Source organism: Primulina huaijiensis, chromosome 15 (genome assembly GCF_012295235.1).
Source record: "Primulina huaijiensis isolate GDHJ02 chromosome 15, ASM1229523v2, whole genome shotgun sequence".
Taxonomy (NCBI): Eukaryota; Viridiplantae; Streptophyta; class Magnoliopsida; order Lamiales; family Gesneriaceae; genus Primulina; species Primulina huaijiensis.
Window position 1 is genome coordinate 2944281 of NC_133320.1, and position 24208 is coordinate 2968488.

At 34.4% G+C, this 24208-nt stretch overlaps 2 protein-coding genes across 4 annotated transcripts; both read left to right on the forward strand.

The window, feature by feature from the left end:
• Positions 1–12016: 12016 nt before the first annotated feature.
• On the forward strand, positions 12017–13783 carry LOC140960264 (UDP-glycosyltransferase 83A1-like). Its single transcript, XM_073418469.1, has 2 exons — positions 12017–12536; positions 12758–13783. Exons 1-2 carry the CDS (start codon positions 12053–12055, stop codon positions 13630–13632), a joined length of 1359 nt encoding a protein of 452 aa, XP_073274570.1. The 5' UTR covers positions 12017–12052; the 3' UTR covers positions 13633–13783.
• A 1513-nt stretch (positions 13784–15296) lies between these two features.
• LOC140959212 (DNA (cytosine-5)-methyltransferase 1B-like) lies at positions 15297–24175 on the forward strand. Of its 3 annotated transcripts, none has more exons than XM_073417056.1 (14): positions 15297–15465; positions 15549–15656; positions 17144–17264; positions 17701–19150; positions 19489–20989; positions 21181–21345; positions 21470–21668; positions 21772–21883; positions 22015–22162; positions 22273–22470; positions 22560–22838; positions 22972–23133; positions 23230–23448; positions 23715–24175. In XM_073417056.1, the coding sequence occupies exons 3-14, from the start codon at positions 17162–17164 to the stop codon at positions 23847–23849; spliced, it is 4671 nt and encodes a 1556-aa protein (XP_073273157.1). In that variant the 5' UTR covers positions 15297–15465; positions 15549–15656; positions 17144–17161; the 3' UTR covers positions 23850–24175. The 3 variants fall into 3 exon arrangements, with proteins under 3 accessions (XP_073273157.1, XP_073273158.1, XP_073273156.1); XM_073417057.1 differs by having other exon boundaries at positions 17160–17264; positions 17707–19150; XM_073417055.1 differs by having other exon boundaries at positions 15298–15465; positions 17160–17264.
• Positions 24176–24208: the final 33 nt, after the last annotated feature.

Here is a 24208-nt window from a genome sequence, read left to right on the forward strand (position 1 = left end):
GGACTCAATTATTACTTTCGCAAGTTGACATGGTGGAGGGCCCATCAATCTTTCACCCCACCACACGAAAACATTTGATTCTATTCTACTTTATTGATTTATTATATTTAATTTATTTCTCATAAGATATATGGTATATTTGTTGAAAAATTATTTAAAAATGTGTTAAATATTTGTGTTGAAAATGTGAATGTTGAATGTTGAAAATTAGGTAAAATTAGGTGTTGAATATTGAAAATTAGTGTGTGATGATGTAGGTAATGATGTATTTTATTTTTGGATTATTTGTAAAAATTTTCTATAAATAGATCTCTCATTTGTGAAGAAAATCACAATTGAGTTGAGAGAAAAATATTATAAAGTGTGTAGTGTGATAATTTTGAGAGTTTGAGATTTTTACTTTTTTACCGTAAATTTTTACTTTTTCACAACACGTTATCAGCACGAAGCTCTAAAAGTCCTCCATATTTTTCCAAGCTCCGAACAGAAGAAAAAGGTAACAAAAGTAATAATATTTATTTTACTGTTATTTATTTATTGTTTATATATGTAATATATAATATAATGTTATTGTTAGAAATAATAAAAATAATTTTTTCAAAAACTTGTTATAAATCCTGGGAGGATGTTAAGACGACATCCCACACTCCCGGTAAGGGATACGACAAGTATAAAAGCCTATAAGGTTTTTTAAACAAAATAACTTATGACACCTAATTATAATAATGTGATATGATATACATAATTATTTAAATATGACTAATATTATATACACCATATTATTACCATAAAATTATACAAATACATACATTTATTTTCTTATACACCAACGGTAATAAACGGTAACAAAACGGCTAGTTTTTGCTCTATAAATACAATCTCACAAATACATTCAATCACTCCAACTTTCTCTTCTTCTCTAAAAATTATTCTTCATCAAATTTTCGAAGAAAAAAAGAAGATGGCTTTCACGAGGTTATTTTTAATTATTTTGGTTATCATACTCACCAGTCTTGTATTTATCGGAGAATATCCTCCTCGTGTGTTTTCTTTATTTTTACGAATACTTGTACTTGTTGTTTATCCATTACTTTGTATTGCAATATTCATTAACTAATAAAATGCATCGTAATTTTTAGTACCACCATGGCAAACTTGGCAAAGCTCGAATTCATCGCTCTTGATATTACTGGGAAAAACTATATGCCATGGACTCTTGATGTAGAAATGCATCTTGAGTCATTGGGTCTAAGCGAGACCATTAAAGAAAATGGTATATCTTCATCACAAGAAAAAGCAAAAGCTATAATATTTTTACGACGACACCTTGATGAAGGTTTAAAATGTGAATATCTCATCGAAAAAGATCCCATGGCTCTGTGGAAAGGATTAAAAGAGAGATTTGAACATATAAGGGAAGTTATACTTCCGACCGCCCGTGATGAATGGAATATGTTAAGATTCCAAGACTTTAAAAAAGTCAGTGATTACAATTCAGCGATGTATAGAATAATCTCGCAGTTAAAATTTTGTGGACATGAGGTTACAGAATCGGAAATGCTTGAAAAAACATTTTCCACGTTTCACGCATCAAATATAACACTACAGCAACAATATAGAGTGCGTGGATTTGCGAGATATTCTGAACTCATCGCCTGTCTTCTTGTGGCGGAAAAGAACAACGAGCTATTAATGAGAAATCATCAGTCCCGACCCACTGGATCAACAGCATTTCCAGAAGTAAATGCTGTAAGTAAAAATGAATTTAAACCTGGAAACCAAAATCAAATTCAAAGACAAGGTTTTGGTCGAGGTCGAGGTCGAGGTCGAGGTCGTGGACGTGGACGTGGACGAGGAAGTGGTCGTGGTCGTGGACGCGGCCGTGGTTTTGAAAATAATCGAGATAGTTATTTCTATAACTCATCTCAAAATAACGTCCCAAACCATCCACAGAAAAGGCATCAAGAAAACATGAGTGTTAATGAAAATCACTCGAAAAGATTTGAAAGTTCTTGTTTCAGATGCGGTACTCCAGGACATTGGTCTCGTATTTGTCGAGCCCCTGAGCATCTTTGCAAACTTTATAAAGAATCGATAAAGGGGAAAGAAAAGGAGACCAACTTCACTGAGCGAAGTGACCGTTTGAGTGATTCAACTCATTTTGATGCTGCTGATTTTATGAATGATTTCTCTGGAAATGATCAATATGTTGGTGGGATAGAAATGAACAATATTGATGCTGCAGATTTTCTCAATGATTTCTCTGAAAATGAACAATATAGTGGTAGAATATAAATGTACAATAATTTATTTTTCATGTATTTATATGATAATGTTTTATTGTACAATTATGATATGTGTTATATTTAAATATGTATTGTCATTAATTTTTTTTCATTGCATATTTTTTGAAGTTCAAATATGGAAAATGCTATGAGCAAAGCTGAAGTTTGCATACCCGATAGTGGTACAACGCACACTATCCTCCGAGATAAAAGATATTTCTTGGAACTAAAACCAACAAAAACAACGGTGAATACAATATCAGGTCCTGTAGACTTGATTAAAGGATGTGGTAAAGCACAATTTTTGTTACCTAATGGTACAAAATTTTTGATCAATGATGCTTTATATTCACCACAATCGAAAAGAAATTTGTTGAGTTTTAATGATATATATTCCCATGGGTATGATACTCAAACAATGAATGAAGGGAATGAGAAATATATGTGTCTTACCACATATAAATCAGGAAAGAAATATGTGATTGAAAAACTACCAATGCTCCCTACTGGATTGCATTATACACATATACGTCCCATTGAATCAAACATGGTAATTGATAATTCTTCAATATTAACCAATTGGCATGATCGATTAGGACATCCTGGTTCAACAATGATGCGAAGAATTATAGAAAATACACATGGTCATCCATTGAAAGACCAGAAGATCTTTCAGAATAATAAGTTTCAATGTAAAGCATGTTCTCTTGGAAAACTTATTATAAGACCATCACCAGCCAAAATCCAAACTGAATCACCAATGTTTCTTGAACGTATTCAGGGTGATATTTGTGGACCAATCCATCCACCATGTGGACCATTCAGATACTTTATGGTATTGATTGATGCCTCCAGCAGATGGTCACATGTATGTTTATTGTCAACTCGAAATGTTGCATTTGCAAGATTACTTGCTCAAATAATAAAATTGAGGAATCAATTTCCCGATTATACAATCAAGAAAATTAGACTTGATAATGCTGGTGAATTTACTTCCCAGACTTTCAATGATTATTGTATGTCTATGGGAATCATTGTTGAGCATCCTGTTGCTCATGTACATACTCAAAATGGATTGGCTGAATCATTGATTAAACGTCTGCAAATGATTGCTAGACCAATGATTATGAAAACAAAGCTCCCTATTTCTATATGGGGACATGCAATTTTACATGCTGCTTCATTAATTCGCATCAGACCAAGTGCATATCATAAATACTCCCCATTGCAGCTTGCATTTGGTAAAGAACCAGACATTTCTCATCTGAGAATTTTTGGATGTATGGTGTATGTGCCTATTGCACCACCTCAACGAAAGAAAATGGGACCTCAAAGAAAGATTGGAATTTATATTGGTTATGATAGTCCATCGATCATTCGATATCTTGAACCACAGACAGGCGACGTGTTCACAGCACGTTTTGCTGATTGTCATTTTAATGAGGAAATCTTCCCAATGTTAGGGGGAGAACAGAAACATACCGAAAAAGAAATTACATGGTATGTATCATCATTGTTACATCTGGATCCAAGAACAAAACAATGTGAAAAAGATGTACAGCAAATTGTGCACTTGCAAAGAATAGCAAATCAAATACCAGATGCATTTGCAGACACAAAAGGGGTAACTAAATCATATATACATGCTGCAAATGCCCCTGCTCGAATTGAAATTCCGAAGAAACAAATTGAAGATAGTCATGATGTCATTAAACGCCTGAAGCGTGGAAGGCCAGTTGGTTCCAAGGATAAAAATCCTCGAAAAAGAAAATTCATAGAGAAACACAATGATCACAAAATAGAGAATGATGTTCCTGAAGAAACACATAATGATCACAAAATAGAGAATGATGTTCCTGAAGAAACACATGATGATGAAAATGTTTTGTCAGAACCACAAACTGACGAGAATCATGAAATCTCTATCAATTATATTAATACTGGAAAAATATGGAACCGAAAAGATATAGAAGAAATTGATGATATATTTTCTTATAATGTGGCAATCGACATCATAAATGATAATGAAGATCATGAACCAAAATCTTTTGGTGAATGTAAAAATCGGCAGGATTGGATAAAATGGAAAGATGCCATCCAGGTTGAATTGGATTCGCTAAATAAACGTAATGTTTTTGGACCTATAGTCCTTACACCTGAAGGTGTAAAACCTGTTGGATACAAATGGGTTTTTATTCGAAAGCGAAATGAGAAAAATGAAATAGTAAGATATAAAGCTCGACTTGTTGCACAAGGTTTTTCTCAAAGGCCTGGAATTGATTATGAAGAAACGTATTCTCCTGTGATGGATGCAATTACGTTTCGGTATTTGATTAGCTTGGCAGTATCTGAAAATTTAGAAATGCGTCTTATGGATGTTGTTACAGCCTACTTATATGGATCACTTGATAGTAATATATATATGAAAATCCCTGAAGGATTTAAGATGCCTGAAGCACAAAGTTCAAAACCCAGAGAATGTTATTCTGTGAAATTACTAAGATCATTATATGGGTTGAAGCAATCCGGCAGAATGTGGTATAATAGGCTAAGTGATCACTTGATGAAAAAGGGATATGTAAATAATTCAATATGCCCTTGTGTTTTCATTAAGAAAACAACATCCGGATGCGTAATTATTGCTGTATATGTTGATGATTTAAACATCATTGGAACAAATAAGGAAATTCAAGAAGTTGTGTCATACTTGAAAGAAGAATTTGAAATGAAGGATCTTGGAAAAACCAAGTATTGTCTGGGTTTACAAATTGAACAAAAAGAATGTGGAATATTTGTTCACCAGACAAATTATACAGAAAAGATCCTTAAACGTTTTAATATGGACAAATCAAATCCTTTAAGTACTCCAATGGTTGTTAGATCATTAAACATAGAAAAGGATCCATTCCGTCCATGTGAAGATGATGAAGATATTCTTGGTCCAGAAGTACCATATCTAAGTGCTATCGGTGCCCTTATGTATCTTACAAATTGTACAAGGCCTGATATATCTTTTGCCGTAAATTTATTGGCAAGATTTAGCACATATCCAACAAAGAGACATTGGAACGGAATTAAACATATATTCCGTTATCTACGAGGAACGACAGACTTGGGACTTTTGTATTCAAAAGATGCTAATCCAAGTATAATTGGTTATGCCGATGCTGGATACTTATCTGATCCACACAAAGCACGTTCTCAAACTGGATATGTATTTACTCGTGGAGGCACTGCAATTTCTTGGCGTTCACAGAAACAAACACTTGTAACAACTTCATCAAATCATGCCGAGATTATTGCACTACATGAAGCAAGCCGTGAATGTGTGTGGTTAAAATCAATGACTCAACATATCCAAATCTCATGCGGATTATCATTCGACGAGAAGCCTGTGATACTATATGAAGATAATGCTGCATGTGTTGCTCAAATGAAAGAAGGATACATAAAAAGCGACAGAACTAAACATATTCCTCCTAAGTTCTTCGCATTCACCAAGGAGCTTGAGAAGAATAAATGTATTGATGTTCGTCACATTCAATCAAGTGAAAACTCATCAGATCTCTTCACAAAGGCACTTCCTACGACAATATTCAGAAAGCACATATATAATATTGGGATGCGCAATCTACGAAATTTGTGAAGAATTGTTCGTGTCAACATGAGGGGGAGTTTACGTGACTGCACTCTTTTTCCCTTACTATGGTTTTTATCCCAATGGGTTTTTCCTAGTAAGGTTTTTAACGAGGCAGTATAAAAACACGTAATGTATACAATCATTATGATCATCATCACAAGGGGGAGTGTTGAAAAATTATTTAAAAATGTGTTAAATATTTGTGTTGAAAATGTGAATGTTGAATGTTGAAAATTAGGTAAAATTAGGTGTTGAATATTGAAAATTAGTGTGTGATGATGTAGGTAATGATGTATTTTATTTTTGGATTATTTGTAAAAATTTTCTATAAATAGATCTCTCATTTGTGAAGAAAATCACAATTGAGTTGAGAGAAAAATATTATAAAGTGTGTAGTGTGATAATTTTGAGAGTTTGAGATTTTTACTTTTTTACCGTAAATTTTTACTTTTTCACAACAATATTTAATTATTTATGAAATGTGAGAAAAAAATAAAAGGGAAATTGATCGAATATATATGGTTTAAAATGTTAAAATAATTGGTAAAAAAGGGTGGTTTTGAGAAAGATTTGAAAATCTAATCTTTGAAATTGACCACTCCTACTTGCAAAAAGCTACTTTTTTTTTTCTTTTATTTATTGAGTTTGTGCGTTGGACATGTGATGAAAAAAAACTTGGTTATGTCCACCGATCAAGATAGAAGTTACACTCCAAAAATTCCCCTCCATTTCCCTTCAACATCAAGGGAAATTGGTGCCCCCTACTTGTTAATTGTTCCTTCCCATAGTTTTTGTCCCACCTCTTTTGTTTAACCCCGTTTACAATTTGCTATTATTTTCCATATCAAATTGATGGCAATTGAAAAGAATATTTTATTTCTAATTAATCTCTGTCTTTTATAAAATTTGAAATATGGTTGAAGCATATATACGAGATATTCAGAAAATCAGAATGACGCAGTTGATAGAGTTTTTTTAAACATTCACAAGTACAGTATTGAATACTTTCGTATGAGAATTTGTGTAATTAATTCACATAATTACCGTATTGCTGATTGGTGTTGACGATGCTCAAGAACAACACTGCGTTAAGTGTTGGGTGAAGAGTGGTTTCTTGTTGTTTAAGTAATACGATTATTTTTGTTTCATACATCTAGTATTTACTTTGAGATTTTGATGCATTTTAATTTCTTGAAGTGTCAAGGAATTTAGTTTTGTTAATCTCACTAGTATGATTTCTTGTAAACGATTTACATATTTTTCTATGGAATTTTTACCATGAGACATTGCACAAGTATTCGTATTTTTGCATAACAAGAGCACAACACTAACTTCTGATAGACACATAATCATTTATTTGATGATCAACAACACCCTTTAACCAATCTTAGGGTTGATTTGGTTTGCTTGATAAGAGGCCGATTAATAATCGACTACCATCACTCGGTTGTTACATTAATCTATTTCGAATCATCGCATATGACTTGCATTGTACACTTACCAAGAGTCACAAAACTATATATACTAGAATTTGATGGAATTTGGACTTGTGAATATCGTTTCATATGGTTGGTGGAATGTGATTTAATGTACGGTTTTGTCCTCATTTTCTCTCGTTTAATAAATAATTTTATTGGCAATTTCAAGGCTTTCGAGGTTTCCATGTCATTAATAGCTTAACTCACGAGTAATAAATTTGTGTTTATTTATTTATTCTCACAAAAACTTGGTTTTTTGTGCTATTTATTTTCCCCCCGCATTTAATCACGTTGGATAAAATTCTTTACATGTACTTCTTTTCATTGTTCTGTAATTATTTATGACCAATTACTTATAAGTTATTACACATAATTTTCTCTTTTATTTAATGAATTTTTTTTCACTTTATATTTATCAAAATTTTACCTTCAAAGTTTATTAAAATCAGGCTCATCTTTTTATTCATCTCTATCCTTAATGTTGACTGTTGTGGTTTGATTCCAGGTTTTTCCGGCCTTCTGTTTTCTCCACTTGATATTTTTTTTTAATGAATTTAAGTTTTCATCTATCGATCATGTGCACAAATAAGTTGTTATACTTAGATCACTTGTCATGGTTTTTATGACAGATATTTTTTTAATTGAATTGTTTTTTGTGGATTTTGGTTTTTTTTAATCGATCATATGGAAAAATTGATTATTAAAACTTATCATCGTTGTTGTATTATAGTTTTTTGAGTTATCACAGAATTTAAGAAAACTCAAGTTTCATCGATATGTCGAGGTCACGTAAACGAATCATAGGTACCACATAAGCATCATGATGAACTAAAATTGTTTTAAAAAAAAACGAAGATAGAAGACTCAAAATGAAATTCAACAACATAGATTATCAAAAACTCAAATAAACAAATATACAAGACCAATCTTACAATTTTCCCAAATAAATAATTCTTTTGCAAAAGGGTTTTATGAAATAAAAACAGATATGAAAAAATACATAATTCGATTATATATTTTCACTCAATAAAACAAGTCTCTGATTGGGTTCAACTATGTGTTAAATTTGATGAGCATTAATTTACTCTTGGTGAGTCATGATCTGATTGAAAATTGTTTATAATTAAATATACTAATGAGTGAAATTTAAGCTTGAAATATGAAGTTCAAATTAAACATCTTGATATTATTTTATATTAGTTATTATATTTGGGAATTAAATGTTGAAGTTGAAAAACCTGTAAAATATGACCACTTGACTGTTGATTCTCAACGTATAGACAAAAATAAGATGTACTCATAACCTTTACCAATAAAATTACCCAAAAAATGATAATTAAAACAAGGTTAGTTTAGAGTTCATCCAATATTCATGTGGGGACCCGGACGCTAATTCATTTCTTAATCATTCTTTGGGAATAATTCAATCCAATAAAGATAAACATGGTCTAAATTTTTTTTAAAAATGCGGAACATAATGGAATCAATTTAGTATACACCTCAGTATAAAAGTACAAGTGTTGTACAGCATACAACAAACGAAACTAGGGTTCAACTACTATATATCAAGTGCTGAAACCTAACTACTTCTGATCCGGATCACCACGCTAACTTGTTCTTTCTCTCATCCTCTTCTTGACTCTGATCCTGTCCCACCTGTTGTCATACACACATACAAACAAGACAACAGCCGGATAACTTCGGTGAGAATATAATCCCAGTATAAACAATATATACATGCAATGCATAAAATCATATACAAAAGCATAAACCATGTATCACCAAACATAAATCATAATTTATGACACATTAGTGAATACAGATAAAACTCTTTGACTCGTCATCTCAGACTCGACTCATTTCTAATCTAGGGATCCCGGTTCCTGGATATTACAATATACCGAATTTCCGCGATAGGAATCGATCCATTCCTAAGCAACATCGATATAAATCAAATATCCATTGTCTTGGCATATCCGCCATAGACTCGGCATATCCGCCAATGCCTACTCTGACAATGTGCAATGGCCAATGATCAATCTGTCATAATCTGGCACCTCTGTCAGCGACTCTTACCCAATAGCTATCTGCTATTCTCTGCTTTTCTATAAATTCATCGACTAAGCATATTCATTCAAACAATATAAAGGTATGAAACCAATAACATACAAGTATGTGATTTAGGGAAATTCAAGTCTAGTCTGACCCAAGTCGATCTCCCGGTTAACATTGATTTATACCTTTCTTATCGTAGTTCTGACGAAGTCGAAGTCCTGAATTCGAAGCTGTCAATACCAATCTGGAATAATATCAATGTACAACTCATATCAATATTCATTCTAATTCAATATCGACGGCATAACGGTACAATTTCAATATCCCCGTCAACTCAGACAGCAATAGATATCAATTACAAATCATAACCAATATCCAATATAATCCATAATCCAAATTTGTCCAATACCACTCAATATAATCTGAAAAATCATAACAAATGTATAAATAATATGTTCTTCAATCTGTTCTCGGTTCTACGATGTCTACTATCTCAAGTACATCATATATCAATCCTATCCGATTCTGACAATATCATAATTTCAAACCATATCAAAATTCAATAAAACTTACGTCTAGTTGAAACTCTCGTCGATAGAAACACGATACTGCAGTCGGATTGAAATTCTGACAGGCAGATCTTTCGTAAACTTCAATTTCCAAAATTAAAAGGCGTAGGGATTTTTCATACCATTCTTCTGACCCTTTCTCGGTTTCTTCGTTTTTGATTCTTGCTGAAGGCATGCAATATATATNGCGCTCGGGCGGTCAAAAACTACCGCTCGGGCGCCGGATGTTCTGTCCAACATCTTGGCTTATAATACACCGACTCTCGGCTTCTCCTTTCACGTCTTATTTTAGCTCCTGAAATCTCAATTTTGTCAATTAATCAATGTCTGACTACAGTACTAAAATCTCGGGTATTACAATTCGATACTTCATCAATAATATTAAGATATCCTCCATATGTTGACCTTTTAGATTGGCTACAATATTATTAAAAAGCCCATTGAAATTATAAAATTGGGAAAATTTATAAATACGTTGTCTTTTAAATGTCTCACATCAACTTGACAAGTCCTCTACCTTGAGCTAGTATTTTGAGTTGAGTTAGATCTAAATCTCAACATTAACACATCGTTGTGTTCATTAATAAAAATTAAATATAAATATAATTCGCATTTAAAAGAAAGTTACAAATTAAATCCAATTTGCATTTAAAAGAAAGTTATAAATTAAAACTTAATCAATTTAATTTCCATTTTTAGTCTTCTGTGATTGCAAATTTTGTCATCATAGAACAAGTTATAGCTCCACATTGATCTAACCTCCAAGCAATTAAGATTTAAGGCCCCGCGAGTTCCTGTAGGAGATTAAACAGACAACTGAAATCTTGATCATTCCAAGAACTAACAACAATACAACAGACAAACAAGTGAAATAATCGATCACAAAGATGCAACACCTTTAAAACAAAAGATGTAATACCAACGATCATATAAATTAAACGACGGAAATTATTCGATCGATTCCATCCTAGGCATCCTCGTTTAATTCCCTGAGAAAAACAAATGAAGTTCTTGATCCCAAACCATTCATTATTTTCGTCGCCCCGTGTATGCCGGCATGCACCTATTATATAATGGATCAAGATCCTCTGTTGTGGGTTGCCCACGGTAGATGGTGCTATGGATTTTGTCCACAACACTGTTCAAAAAAAAATTATTTTTTTAAAAAATTGATATTTGTATATTTTAATTATTTCAAAATCAAAATTATATTTTTAATATTAAACTATATGATTAATAATCCAATTTCAAGTTACAATTTTATTTTTGGTTACAAATATATATTGTGGGGGTAAAATGACGTCTCTATTATTATTTTTTCTTTTATAATTTTTTCAACACTTTTTTTGTAAAAAAATTTAATTTTTTTGTTATGAATATGTGATTCCGAACGAACAAGAAAAAACGACGGTACATTCATTTTTTTTAATATTATAGTTCTTTTTAAAAAAAAAACTATTTTCTCTTTTTTTATCTTGTTAATTTTTTATTTAGAAGTTAAAATTTTATTAATCACAATTCATATATTTGTAACAAAATAAAATTAACGTCTAAATACAGGAAATATATATATTTTTTAGGGATATAGGAAACAATCCAATTAAAAAAATGTACAAAAAATTTAAAAAGGTTGAACCTATCGAACAATTAAAAATAATATCAAAAAATTGACATGATATAAAAAAAGTTATCTTGTATAAAATTTTTTTGTTCGAACGCTTAGTTTTTTTTTAATTTTTTTAAATTGGATTATTTCTTAAATCTCTAATAAAGAAAAAATATTTTTTGTATTTAAAACTTTAAAAAATAATGAGAAAAATTAACAATACACAAAGAGAGAGAATAATTTTTCAAAAGAATTAGAATATAAAAAAGCCATCATTTTTTAAATACTGTTGTGGACAAAATCCATAGCACCATCTGCTGTGCTGTCGGTTCCCCACAGCAGATGTTGATATTTATATAATGTAGATGACACAAATTCGAACACCTATCGATCAAGCACGATTGGTTTTCGAGCGAAAAATGGGGAAACCACATGTTCTAGTTCTGCCATATCCAGCACAAGGCCATGTTATTCCTTTAATGGAGCTTTCCCAATGTTTAGCGAACGATGGCATCAAAGTCACGTTCGTGAACACCGAATTCTGTCACCGACGGGTAGTCAAATCTATGTCCAACAAAGGGAATCACATACATGAAACGATAGATTTGGTTTCGATCCCCGACGGGATGGAACCTTGGGAGGATAGGAGTGATCTTGGAAAGTTGACAGAAACTTCCGAGAAGGTGATGCCTGGATATTTGGAGGCTTTGATCATGGAGATCAACGCAAAAGGAAGAGATGAAATTACATGTGTTGTTTCAGATTACTGGCTGGGTTGGTCTATGGAGGTGGCCGAGAGATTTGGAGTGAAGAGAGTGGCGTTCGTGCCTGCGTCTGTTGCAATGTCTGCGTTAAGCATGAATGTGCAAAAGCTGGTTGATGATGGGATAGTTGATAGTAACGGTAAGTCCATTCTATCGAATTTTGTCTCGAACAAATAATTAAATATTTTTGCTAAATTTAGAACTCAAATTCCTAAATGTTTTCCAGGATTCTAACTAAGCTTAAATTTACGTTTGAAGATTTTTCTAACTCAAATTACAGAGTAAATAAAAAATATTATTATTATTTAAGTTACTGTTATTAACAAAAGAGAATTCGTTACGATATTGCATAATGTGCAGGAACACCCTTCAAGAAACAGGTAATTGAGCTATCACCAGGAATGCCTGGAATCAACACAATGAACCTAGCATGGACGACCATCGGAGATTTCACCACACAAAAGATCATATTCCAGTTCATGAAAAATAACATCAAGTTGATAAATTTAGCAGAAAGGGTGATCTGCAACACATCCCATGAGCTCGAACCCGCAGCACTCGCCTATGTACCGAATTTCTCCGCCATAGGCCCTCTTCTCGCAAGCAAACGTCTCGGCAGCACGGTAGGTCATTTCTGGACTGAAGACTCCGCTTGTCTGGATTGGCTCGACGAACAGCCACCACGTTCCGTCATCTACGTTGCATTCGGGAGCTTCACCGTCTTCGATCAAACACAGTTCCAAGAACTGGCGCTTGGCCTGGAAGGTACAAACAGGCCATTCCTATGGGTCGTAAGGGAAGACACGGGTAAATCCTACCCGGAAGGATTTGAACAAAGAGTCGAGAATCGCGGGAAGATAGTGGGTTGGGCTCCTCAACAGAAGGTGCTGCCACATCCTTCTGTGTCATGCTTCGTGAGCCATTGTGGATGGAATTCGACGATGGAGGGCGTGAGCAACGGGGTGCGGTTCTTGTGCTGGCCATACTTTGCGGATCAGTTCATCGATGAGAGCTACATCTGTGATTACTGGAGGGTTGGATTGAAACTAGATAAAGATGAATGTGGGATTATTACACAGAAAGAGATTAAGAATAAGGTGGAGCAGCTTCTGAGTGATGAAATTATGAAGATAAATGCTTTTGAGCTTCAGAAAAAGGCTTTGGATTGTGTTGCAGAAGGGGGCAGTTCTCACAAGAATTTTCAAGATTTTGTGGATTGGATTAAAGGAAAGTGAAGCGATTAAGAAGATTTCAATGCGTTTCATGATATCGCAGTAGAAATTATAAGTTTCTTAAATTATTTTAAATCAAAGGTAAGCAGCCACACAATTTGGAGAACCGCGTGTTCATAATCTGTCAAATGGAGTTCGATTATTATTTTAAGTATCTATGCTGTTTCTTAGCTTTTGAAATAGTCCTCATCTTTTTAAATCGAAAAGTAAAAATACCAAATATTAGTATTAAACGTAGATACAGACAAAATCGACATGTCTCACGAATGTAGATTAATGATACGAGTTAATTCGATATATATTTGGAGTGAAAAATAATATTTTTCATATAAAAGTTTTTGTATTTTTTTTAAAAGTTTTTCTTTTGGCTACGTCCGGATTTCATAATTGAGATGCATTTACTTCTAAATATCTAATTTTAATTTGACTATGTGAGGCTCATATGAATTCCACGTGTCCGAACTCAATTTTGGAACTATTGATTTTCTGTCGGTGTATTACTTTTATGCTAGTTTGAAAATTATATATCATGTGAAGAATTTTCTTGAATCTAATTAGTTAAAAAAGTTCTTATTGAATTTGAAAATTTTATTTTGGGTAAATTACATCATCTTTGATAAATATTAAAAAAAAAAAGTAGAGACCCATACGCAAAATCAATATAATTTTACATCCCGTGAGTTTTTTAAACACGAGGACTAAATGTGCTTGATTTTTAAAAGTGTGTTGATATATTAGTATATTGATACTTTTAAGAGGTTTTTATGTCTTATAGACTTTTTGTTAGGGGGTTTAGACAATGAGACCCAATGATTATGTATATATTACTAGATTATGTATATATTATTAGGAAAAATTTGTGTGAGACGGTCTCACAGATCGTATTTTGTGAGACAGATCTCTTATTTGGGTCATCCATGAAAAAATATTACATTTTATGCTAATAATATTATTTTTTATTGTGAATATCGTTAGGATTGACCCGTTTCACAGATAAAGATTGGTGAGATCGTCTCACAAGAGACCTACTCATGTTACTATTATTGAGAATATGGAGAATAAAGACAAATTTTAGCGTTGGTCTAAGTTTTTTATTTTTTATTTGATAATTTCAAATTGTAGTATGGTTCATTTTATAATTTCAAATTGCAATATGATCTTTCGTTGATTTTTATAATTACTATATTATTTTTATTTGAATATAAATCAAATTAGTTTAAAAAATGGTATAAGCACGTAACGTGTATACATACCTATGCATTAATATCATCTTAAACTGTGTGTGCATGTGACCAACTGATGGATGGAGGAACTTTTTTTAATTGGAAATCAATTCCTCATTGAATATTTTGTTGTGAGATTAGTTGACTTAGTGCATATTAGAGCGAGTTTGATTAGATAGAAGATTTATTTTGCAAAATTAACTAATGAAAGAGACTCACCAGATATTTTGTATTGTCAAATATTTATATAGTATCCTCTCTTGTTTTTTTTTAATATCTATTAAATTGATTTAGCTTTTAAAATTACCAAAAAGTGACGATTTGACTATTTAATATATACTGTAGTTTGTGAATTTTCGCAATAATGTGATTAATTGATTAATATTTATTTATGTTTTGAAAACCATTGGAATAAATACCCATTCGAGTAAAATATATTTTACAAAGAAATCATAAATTCGGAGAAATCCCGCTGATGAAAGATGCCGTTTGGTTTTTGGCGCTCATCCAAATTGCCTAAATTTTTCATTGCTTTTCAAAATCCTGACGCAAAAACCCTAAAAAACCCACGAAAATTCATTTTTTTTGTAACAGGTGTTGGATTTTGGAACAGGTTCCTCTCTCTCCCACCTGTCGTCTCTTTGACAACGTACATTTTTTTCCTGTTTTTCTAAGTTTTTTCATCGTCTATTGCAGCTTAGTAAGAAGATTTTTGTGCCCATTGTTTGGTGCATTTTGGCCTCAGTTGTTTGATTAGACCGGAGGGGTTGAATCGGCATAACAAGCTATAGAAGGAGGTCTGGGGTAAGATTTTGGGCATTTAATGTTTGTTGATTTTGGTTTAATTCTTTTGTGGGTTTAATGATTTCAGCATTTGATTTGAAAACAATCCATTGAAGATCTCGATCTATCACGCTTTGAATGATTCCGGATTACCTTGATACCCGAAGCTTGCGTTTTCTTAATTTTTTTGGAGTGTGATGGTTGAATGAGGGCTCTACTTTAACAAATCTCTCTCTTTTTTAACTCTCGGGCATTCTCCATTAACGCCATCAATCTACTCTATCTCTCTCTGTGTTTCTTTTCTTTCTTTTATCTTTTAATCGATGATGATTTGTCAAACCTTCTACAGAAGAACAAAAGATTTATCATTCATGGCATAGAAACCCATGTATGAAATCCATGGGAAGCATGGTTTGCTGGAATGGTTGTGGCGCGAATTTAACGGTTTTAGTCGCGGAGAATACCGTTTTAGTTCCAATTTAACGGTCGGGGCGCGCAAATTTTAAATAAAGAATTGAAAAAATCAGAAATTTAGTAAACTCTTTGAAAATATGTATAAATTCTTAGTCATTAGAAATTGATTCATCAATATATAATGTCTTCCAAAATATGTAATGTATACAACTCCATCGTATGGCGTATTTCATCTAAAATCTAAAAATAGTTAAACAAGAAGCTTCAAATTTTACCTATGTACTATAGATCAATTCATTAAATGTTTTAGCATGTTAACTTTATTTAGTCAAAAATATCAAAAGAAAACAACGATAGGGGAAGTCTTGTGCAGATTCAGTCCGAACCAAGAAAACAAGTGAAAGGATAATTCGAGGCGCTTCTCATCACCGTTTTTGGTTTGCTTGGTCCTAAAAAGTTTACAAATCTGTAAAAATCTTGCAAAATTAGTCTACAAGAATCTATAAAAATCTTTTACAACTCCGTGGGGATTTCCGTGGTTAGTTTAATGATTTACCATATTTATTTGGTTTCAATTATGTACCAGATTTTTTACTACGTCATAATTGCTTTAGCGAACTAACAGCGTATCATTTTGTTAATCGTTATTCATTAATAGTTGGCAAAGTCGAGGTTATTGAATTGAGCATAACTCTGCAGTAAAGTTTGATAGATATAAGTGTGGTTGGATAAATTCCTAAATTTTGCATTTTTACAAGGTTGAATGGGATGAATTATGACAAGGTTAAATTGTATGAACCAGTATAAAAGATAAAAGACATAGTTAAAGTGCATTTAATTTGTGGTTATCTTCCCTGGGAACACAATAGTTGGTTTACACACAGCAATAAGGTATTCCTGTGCACTTGCATCAGGACCAGTAAAAGCAACTTTTGGTTTTTTTTGATGTTGTTCAATTAGTTTGCTTAGAGTTTGAAATGTGAACCAATATTTTTTGTTGCATTGTTATTTGAACTTTTGAAGTGAACTATTTGAACGTATCAAATTCCTAGAATCCTGACTGACAGCATTGGGCTTTTGATAAAAATGTTTAGTGTTGTATTTATGTAGCAATGGCCAAGCAGACTCAAAAAGGAAGGCATGAAAATCAGTCAGATGATAGCCAACAAATTCAACGCACCAAAAATCCACAATCCAGTAGGAAGTCAACTTCAAGTAAGCTCATAACCTCATGAATTAGACATTTGCATAAAGTTGGTTATTTTAGAATAAACACAAGTAGATGACTGGTTTTTAACTTTTTATTGCCAAAAATGTTATTTGTATTTTCCAATAGATGGACCAGTCCGACCACCTCTATTTTCGCAGTTCTAGAGATATCTCAACTGTCTTTTGTACCTCATGCAGCCTTATTTTTAAGCATTAAGCAATATCAATTTTTTTCTTTATCGCATTTATTTCATTCAAACTCATTTTATGCTTTCAAATCTAGATTGATTCTGATGCCAGGTTTCTATTCTGTTTACTCACAGCTAAGTTGTTGAAATATTTCATGATTTATGTATATTTTTATTTTTTGTGCCCAACTTTATTTGTGATTGATCTTGATACTGTTCACATAAGAAGAACACTTACGAAATCTTTTCTTTAGATAAAGTTAAAGTGGCAACTGAGCAAAAACAGAGAAAGAGGCCTACCTCACAAGCCAATGATGATTCCATTGTTTTGCGAAAAATGCCAAAGCGATCTGCCGCATGTTCAGATTTCAAGGAGAAATCGCTTAACATAGCGGAAAAAGACTCCATAATTGAAACAAAAAAAGATGTTAGTGTGGAAGATGAGTTGTTGGCTGTTCGTCTGACTGTTGGACAAGAAAATGGCAGACCCTGTAGGAGGCTCACAGATTTCATCTTTCATAATTCAGATGGGGTACCCCAACCTTTTGAAATGTTAGAAGTTGATGATATTTTTATCACCGGTCTCATCTTGCCGCTTGATGAAGGTGTTGACAAAGACAAAGCAAAAGGAATAAGATGTGATGGCTTTGGGCGCATTGAAGAATGGTCCATATCTGGTTATGAAGATGGGTTGCCAGTAATATGGATCTCCACGGAGATAGCTGATTATGATTGTCTTAAACCGTCTGGAAGCTTCAAGAAGTTCTATGACCATTTCTATGCCAAGGCTGTTGTCTGTGTTGAGGTTTACAAGAAATTGTCCAAATCTTCTGGAGGAGATCCCAATGTAAGCCTTGATGAATTGCTTGCTGGGGTTGTGCGTGCAATGAGTGGGATGAAATGCTTCCGTGGTGGTCTATCTATAAGGGATTTCATTGTTTCACAAGGAGACTTCATCTACAACCAACTTATAGGACTGGATCAGTCATCAAAAAGGACTGATAACCTATTTATTGAGCTCCCTGTCATGTCTGCTTTAAAGGATGAATGCAGCAAGTTAGTAGATCTTGTCCAAGCTCAGCCTGGCTCATTGCCTGGGAGTCTTAGGATCGGTCCAAAATATGGAGATGAAAACAGCAAAAGCTTATCTGCTATTTATTGTCCATTGGAAGAAACTGAAGATTCAAAAATGGCAAGGTTATATCAGGATCAAGAGGTCTGGTGCTCAATGAAGCAGAAGAAAAGCCAGGGTTCTGCCTCCTTATCTAGCCAATACTACATCAAGATCAATGAGGATGAAATTGCCCATGACTATCCTTTACCTGCCTATTATAAGGCATGCAGTGAAGAAACTGATGAATATATAATTTTTGATAGTGGTGCTGGTGTATATGATATAGATGACTTGCCCAAAAACAGGCTCCACAACTGGGCTTTGTACAATTCAGATGCTAGATTGGTTCCATTAGAGCTCCTACCAATGAAACCATGCTCTGAAATTGATGTGACCATATTTGGCTCAGGAGTAATGACTGTTGATGATGGATCTGGTTATAACTTGGATGGTGAATGTGCTCATTCTTCTAGTGGTTTGGTGGATTCTGAAATAGAAGGGATGCCAGTTTTCTTGAGCGAGATCAAGGACTGGGTGATCGAGTTTGGATCTGAGATGGTCTCTATTTTTATACGGACTGATATGTCCTGGTACGATCTCTCTCCCCTCCACCTTTCCACATCCAATCATCCATAACATTTGTGAATGTAACATTGTGAGTGCAAACACACTAGCATGCATCTGTTGACTATGCATTGTAATACTTGAACTGAAACACCAAACACTTTTGTTGTCACCGGCGTTTGGTTTAGAGTGCGCGACGTAATTGTCCAAGATGTTAGTACCTTAAATAAATTAATAAAATCCATTAGTGCAGTGGATGCATTTTAGAGAAAGCATCAGCTATACTGCTTTTTTTTTTTAATGAAGATTTTGAAACTCGTGAAGCTTCTTCACTCATAACTGTTATCTTCCTTTAACTCTCCAGGTATAGGCTTGGAAAGCCCTCAAAGCAATATGCTGCTTGGTACGAGCGGGTCTTGAAAACAGTAAGGGTTGCAGTTAGCATCCTTGCTATGCTAAAGGATGAGATTAGGCTGGCAAGGCTTCCTTTTAATGATGTTATCAAGAGAGTTTCAGATTTCCCCAAAGATCATCCTGCCTTTATATCATCCAATAAGGAAGTGGTGGAAAGATATGTGGTTGTGCATGGTCAGATTATTCTGCAGCACTTTTTAGAATTTCCTGACAGAGATATAAAGAAGTGTGCATTTGTTATTGGCCTCGTCAAGAAGATGGAAGAGAGACATCATCGGAAATGGCTAGTCAGCAAGAAGAAGGTTGTGTTGAGGAATGGACAAAACTTGAATCCCAGATCTGCAATTGAGCCCGTTGTCTCCAAAAGAAAGCCTATGCAGGCAACAACAACCAGGCTAATCAATAGACTCTGGGGTGGTTATTATTCAAATCACTTACCCGAGGAATCAAATGAAGGAATCCATAATGAAGTAAAAGAGGAAGATGAGATTGAAGAGCAAGAGGAAAATGAAGAGGATGATGCTCTTGAGGAGAAATTGGCAGTTCAAGACAAAAGTCAGATACACGGTTCAGCACAACGGCAAACCAAGTCTTGTTCAGGTAGCAAGTTAGTGAAGTGGGATGGGAAGTCAGTGGGCCAATTACCAACCGGCGAGGCTTTATATAAAAGGGCCACAGTCCATGGATATGAAATTGAAGTTGGTGGGACTGTCCAAGTTGATGAACTAGGAAACGATCTGACCATCTGTTTTATCGAGTACATGTTTGAAAAAATTGATGGAGATAAAATGTTTCATGGGAGGTTGATGCAACAAGGCTGTGAAACTGTGCTTGGAAACACTGCAAATGAAAGGGAGCTATTTTTGACGGAGCACTGTATGAACTATCAACTAGAAGAAGTCAAGCATAGCGTACATGTGAACATCGGATCAACGCCATGGGGTTATCAGCATAGAAATGCAAACGCCAACACTGAAAAAATGAATAGGGCGCAAGCAGAAGAAAGGAAGAAGATGGGATGGCCCACTGAATATTACTGCAAAAGTTTGTATTCACCCAAGAGGGGTGCCTTCTTTGCTCTTCCCTGTAAATCGATGGGGCTGGGGTCTGGCTCTTGCCAAGCATGTAAATCAAAGGAAGCTGACGTTGATAATGAGATGTTTATCCTGCATGATTCTATGAATGGTTTTATGTACCGAGGAAATAAATACTCAATTCTTGATTATGTCTATGTGAGTCCTAGTTACTTTTCAGCAGAAAAGGAAGGTGAGAGTTTCAAAGGTGGAAGAAATGTTGGATTAAGGGCCCATGTTGTTTGCCAGCTGCTTGAAATTTGCAATCTTAAGAAGTCTCAGCCACATGATGCCAGTTCAGTTCAGGTCAAAGTTAGAAGATTTTTCAGACCAGAGGACATATCAGTGGCAAAGGCTTACTCTTCAGATATTCGAGAGGTAATAGCTTGCATACCACATTGAAAACAACATATCTACTCCAATATCATTCTTAATCGCTTAATCCTTTATATTTTTCATATTTATACTGGACTAAAGATTCATATCAGTAATGTGTTAGTTAATCTATACTGAATTTGTTATCTTATGACGATTTTTTAAATCACTTTTTTTTTTGGAGAGTTTTTCAGCTCTACTACAGTGAGGAAATGCATACTGTACTGGTCGATGCGATTGAAGGTAAATGTGAGATCAGGAAAAGGAAAGACCTTCAAATTCAAGATGTCCCTTGCACCTTTGACCATGCTTTCTTCTGTGAATGTCTGTATAATCCCTCCACTGGATCAATCAAGCAAGTAATATTTTGCTCCTTTTCCAGTTTCATTTATTCAAAATTGTTGGATGCAATAAAGTTAAACTGGGTATGCCACCTCCTTATTGATGCTTTTTATTAAATGTTCTAATCTACTTCACGTGCAGTTGCCATCTCATATGAAAATAAAATATTCATCTGGGAAGCCAAGTGACGATGCTACATACAGAAAGAAAGGAAAATCCAAGGAAGGAGAGGATGACTCAGAAGTTGGTAGACTAAAAGAAGAATCTCAGCGGAACCGCTTGACGTCATTAGATATATTTGCTGGCTGTGGTGGCTTGTCTGAGGGATTGCAGCAATCAGGCACTACTTTCACTTGCTTTTGTTTTTGTGAACGTTTTCAAGTTTATAAGTTACTTGCATGTAGAAACCTGTCATTTGGGTTCTGATGCGTCTGAATTTTCAGGTGTCTCTTTTACTAAATGGGCTATTGAGTATGATGAAGCTGCTGGAGATGCGTTTAAACTGAATCACCCTGAGGCTTCAGTGTTTGTTAGCAACTGTAATGTAATCTTGAGGTATTTCTTTAAGAAGATTAAATACTGTCTCACACACGTACATGCATATACAAATGTGTGTGCACCAAACTATCTCAGACATGCCATCAACAGAACTGATATGATAGTCACTGAAACCGTTTTACATGCAGGGCTGTGATGCAGAAATGTGGCGATGCAGACGACTGCATTTCAACCCCTGAGGCCACTGAATTGGCTGCATCATTGAACCAGGAGGATGTTGATAATCTTCCACTGCCTGGGCAAGTTGATTTTATAAATGGAGGACCTCCTTGCCAGGTTAGTTAAGCAATATACTCTTTTCATTGTTGTTTAAACAATCTGCTGTTAGAATTCCCAAACAAATGAATTAATCAGGTCACTAAAAGTGGACATAATTTCTCCTGTAGGGTTTTTCTGGAATGAACAGATTCAATGATAGTACCTGGAGTAAAGTTCAATGTGAAATGATTTTAGCTTTTTTATCTTTCGCTGATTACTATCGACCAAAGTTTTTCCTTTTAGAGAACGTGCGGAATTTTGTGACTTTCAACCAAGGTCAGACATTCCGCTTAACTTTAGCTTCCCTTCTTGAGATGGGATATCAGGTACAAGGTGTTACTTTTACTAGGAGTATGAAGTTCTTGATTTATTATATCTGCTGAAGTATTTGTGTGTATTTGTTGTTTATGGATAGGTGCGATTTGGTATCCTTGAAGCTGGTGCATTCGGAGTACCTCAGTCGAGGAAGAGGGCCTTCATATGGGCGGCCTCTCCTGAAGAGATGCTTCCCGAGTGGCCGGAGCCAATGCATGTCTTTGCGGCACCAGAATTGAAAATCTCACTGTCAGGAAATTTGTATTACTCTGCTGTTAGGAGTACCGCAAGAGGAGCTCCTCTTCGTCCTCTTACTGTCAGAGATACAATTGGAGATCTCCCGCCAGTGGGCAATGGCGCATCTAACCCAAGCATAGAGGTACTAACGATGGGAATCATCCAGAACAGAAAAAGCTGTATGATGTAATAGTATTGGCCAGATATTCCATAGATCATACATAACAAATTGAGCTCAATTAGCTAATTACATTTTCTCACACCTTGAAATGCAGTATCAAAGTGATCCTATGTCATGGTTCCAGAAGAAAATTCGTGGAAACATGGAGGTATTAAATGATCACATTTCAAAAGAGATGAATGAACTTAACCTAATTAGGTGTCAGAGGATTCCCAGGCGTCCTGGTGCAGATTGGCGCGATCTTCCAGATGAAAAGGTATCGTTATAACTAATTGGTTTTGGATTGGATTTTAAATCTCCACCTTTTGTTCTAGTATTTTATCTGATTGTCTTGTCTTTCATTGCCTTACAGGTCAAATTATCTACTGGCCAAGTTGTCGATCTGATACCTTGGTGCTTACCAAATACTGCCAAGAGGCACAATCAGTGGAAGGGTCTTTTTGGAAGGTTGGATTGGGATGGAAATTTTCCAACTTCCATAACAGACCCTCAACCAATGGGTAAAGTGGGAATGTGCTTTCATCCAGAGCAAGATAGGATTGTCACTGTTCGTGAATGCTCGCGTTCTCAGGTAAAACTTCATTGGATATTGACTCAACTCATTTATACTAATGAATACACCAAATTTATGCATGAAATGACCATCTATATAAGATAATTCAGTATTTATTCGATATTACGTTGTGGCTAATCTGTTGATTGTATTATACTTGTGGAGACCTACGACTTAAGGGCTTAAGCTATCGAATGGATCTAATTGTATCATGCATTTTTCAATATGCTAATTATTGCATATTCCTTTAAAAGTCAAAAACCAGATTGGACTTGTTCATGCAGGGCTTTCCGGACAAGTATAAATTTTCTGGCACTGTTCTTCACAAGCACAGGCAGATTGGGAATGCTGTTCCACCTCCTCTAGCATATGCACTGGGAAGAAAACTCAAGGAAGCTATTGAGAGAAAGTCATTGTAGCTAAACTTATTTGGTGTTGTCGAGGTTAACTTTTTCCGACTCCCAAAGTATCAGAGAAAAGTTCGCCAAAGAATTACTTGTTGACCTGTCCCCTTCCATTCAATTTACATTAATTCTGTATTCACTCTGATGGTCAACCAATCATCAAGATCGGAGAAATTACTTTGGTCACTCAAAGTCTGAGTTTTATACTCTTATTTTGGGAGTAGTCAGCCCTCCATTGACATTACTTGAGAGAGGATGTTTGTTAAAGTGAACTACTGTATTCTAATTGAGAATTGGATGCATGTGAACTCATGGGCAACTTAATCCCAATTTAGTCCAAATTTAATCTTGATATTTACTTGCTCATAAAACCT

Bases quoted from the DNA above. Each gene is read 5' to 3' on its own strand.
- LOC140960264 (XM_073418469.1), top strand. From the start codon at position 12,053: ATGGGGAAACCACATGTTCTAGTTCTGCCATATCCAGCACAAGGCCAT. The intron at 12,537-12,757 runs GTAAGTCCATTC...CATAATGTGCAG, and splicing joins TGGGATAGTTGATAGTAACG to GAACACCCTTCAAGAAACAG.
- LOC140959212 (XM_073417056.1), top strand. From the start codon at position 17,162: ATGGCCAAGCAGACTCAAAAAGGAAGGCATGAAAATCAGTCAGATGAT. The intron at 21,346-21,469 runs GTAATATTTTGC...CTTCACGTGCAG, and splicing joins CCACTGGATCAATCAAGCAA to TTGCCATCTCATATGAAAAT. The intron at 23,449-23,714 runs GTAAAACTTCAT...TTGTTCATGCAG, and splicing joins GTGAATGCTCGCGTTCTCAG to GGCTTTCCGGACAAGTATAA.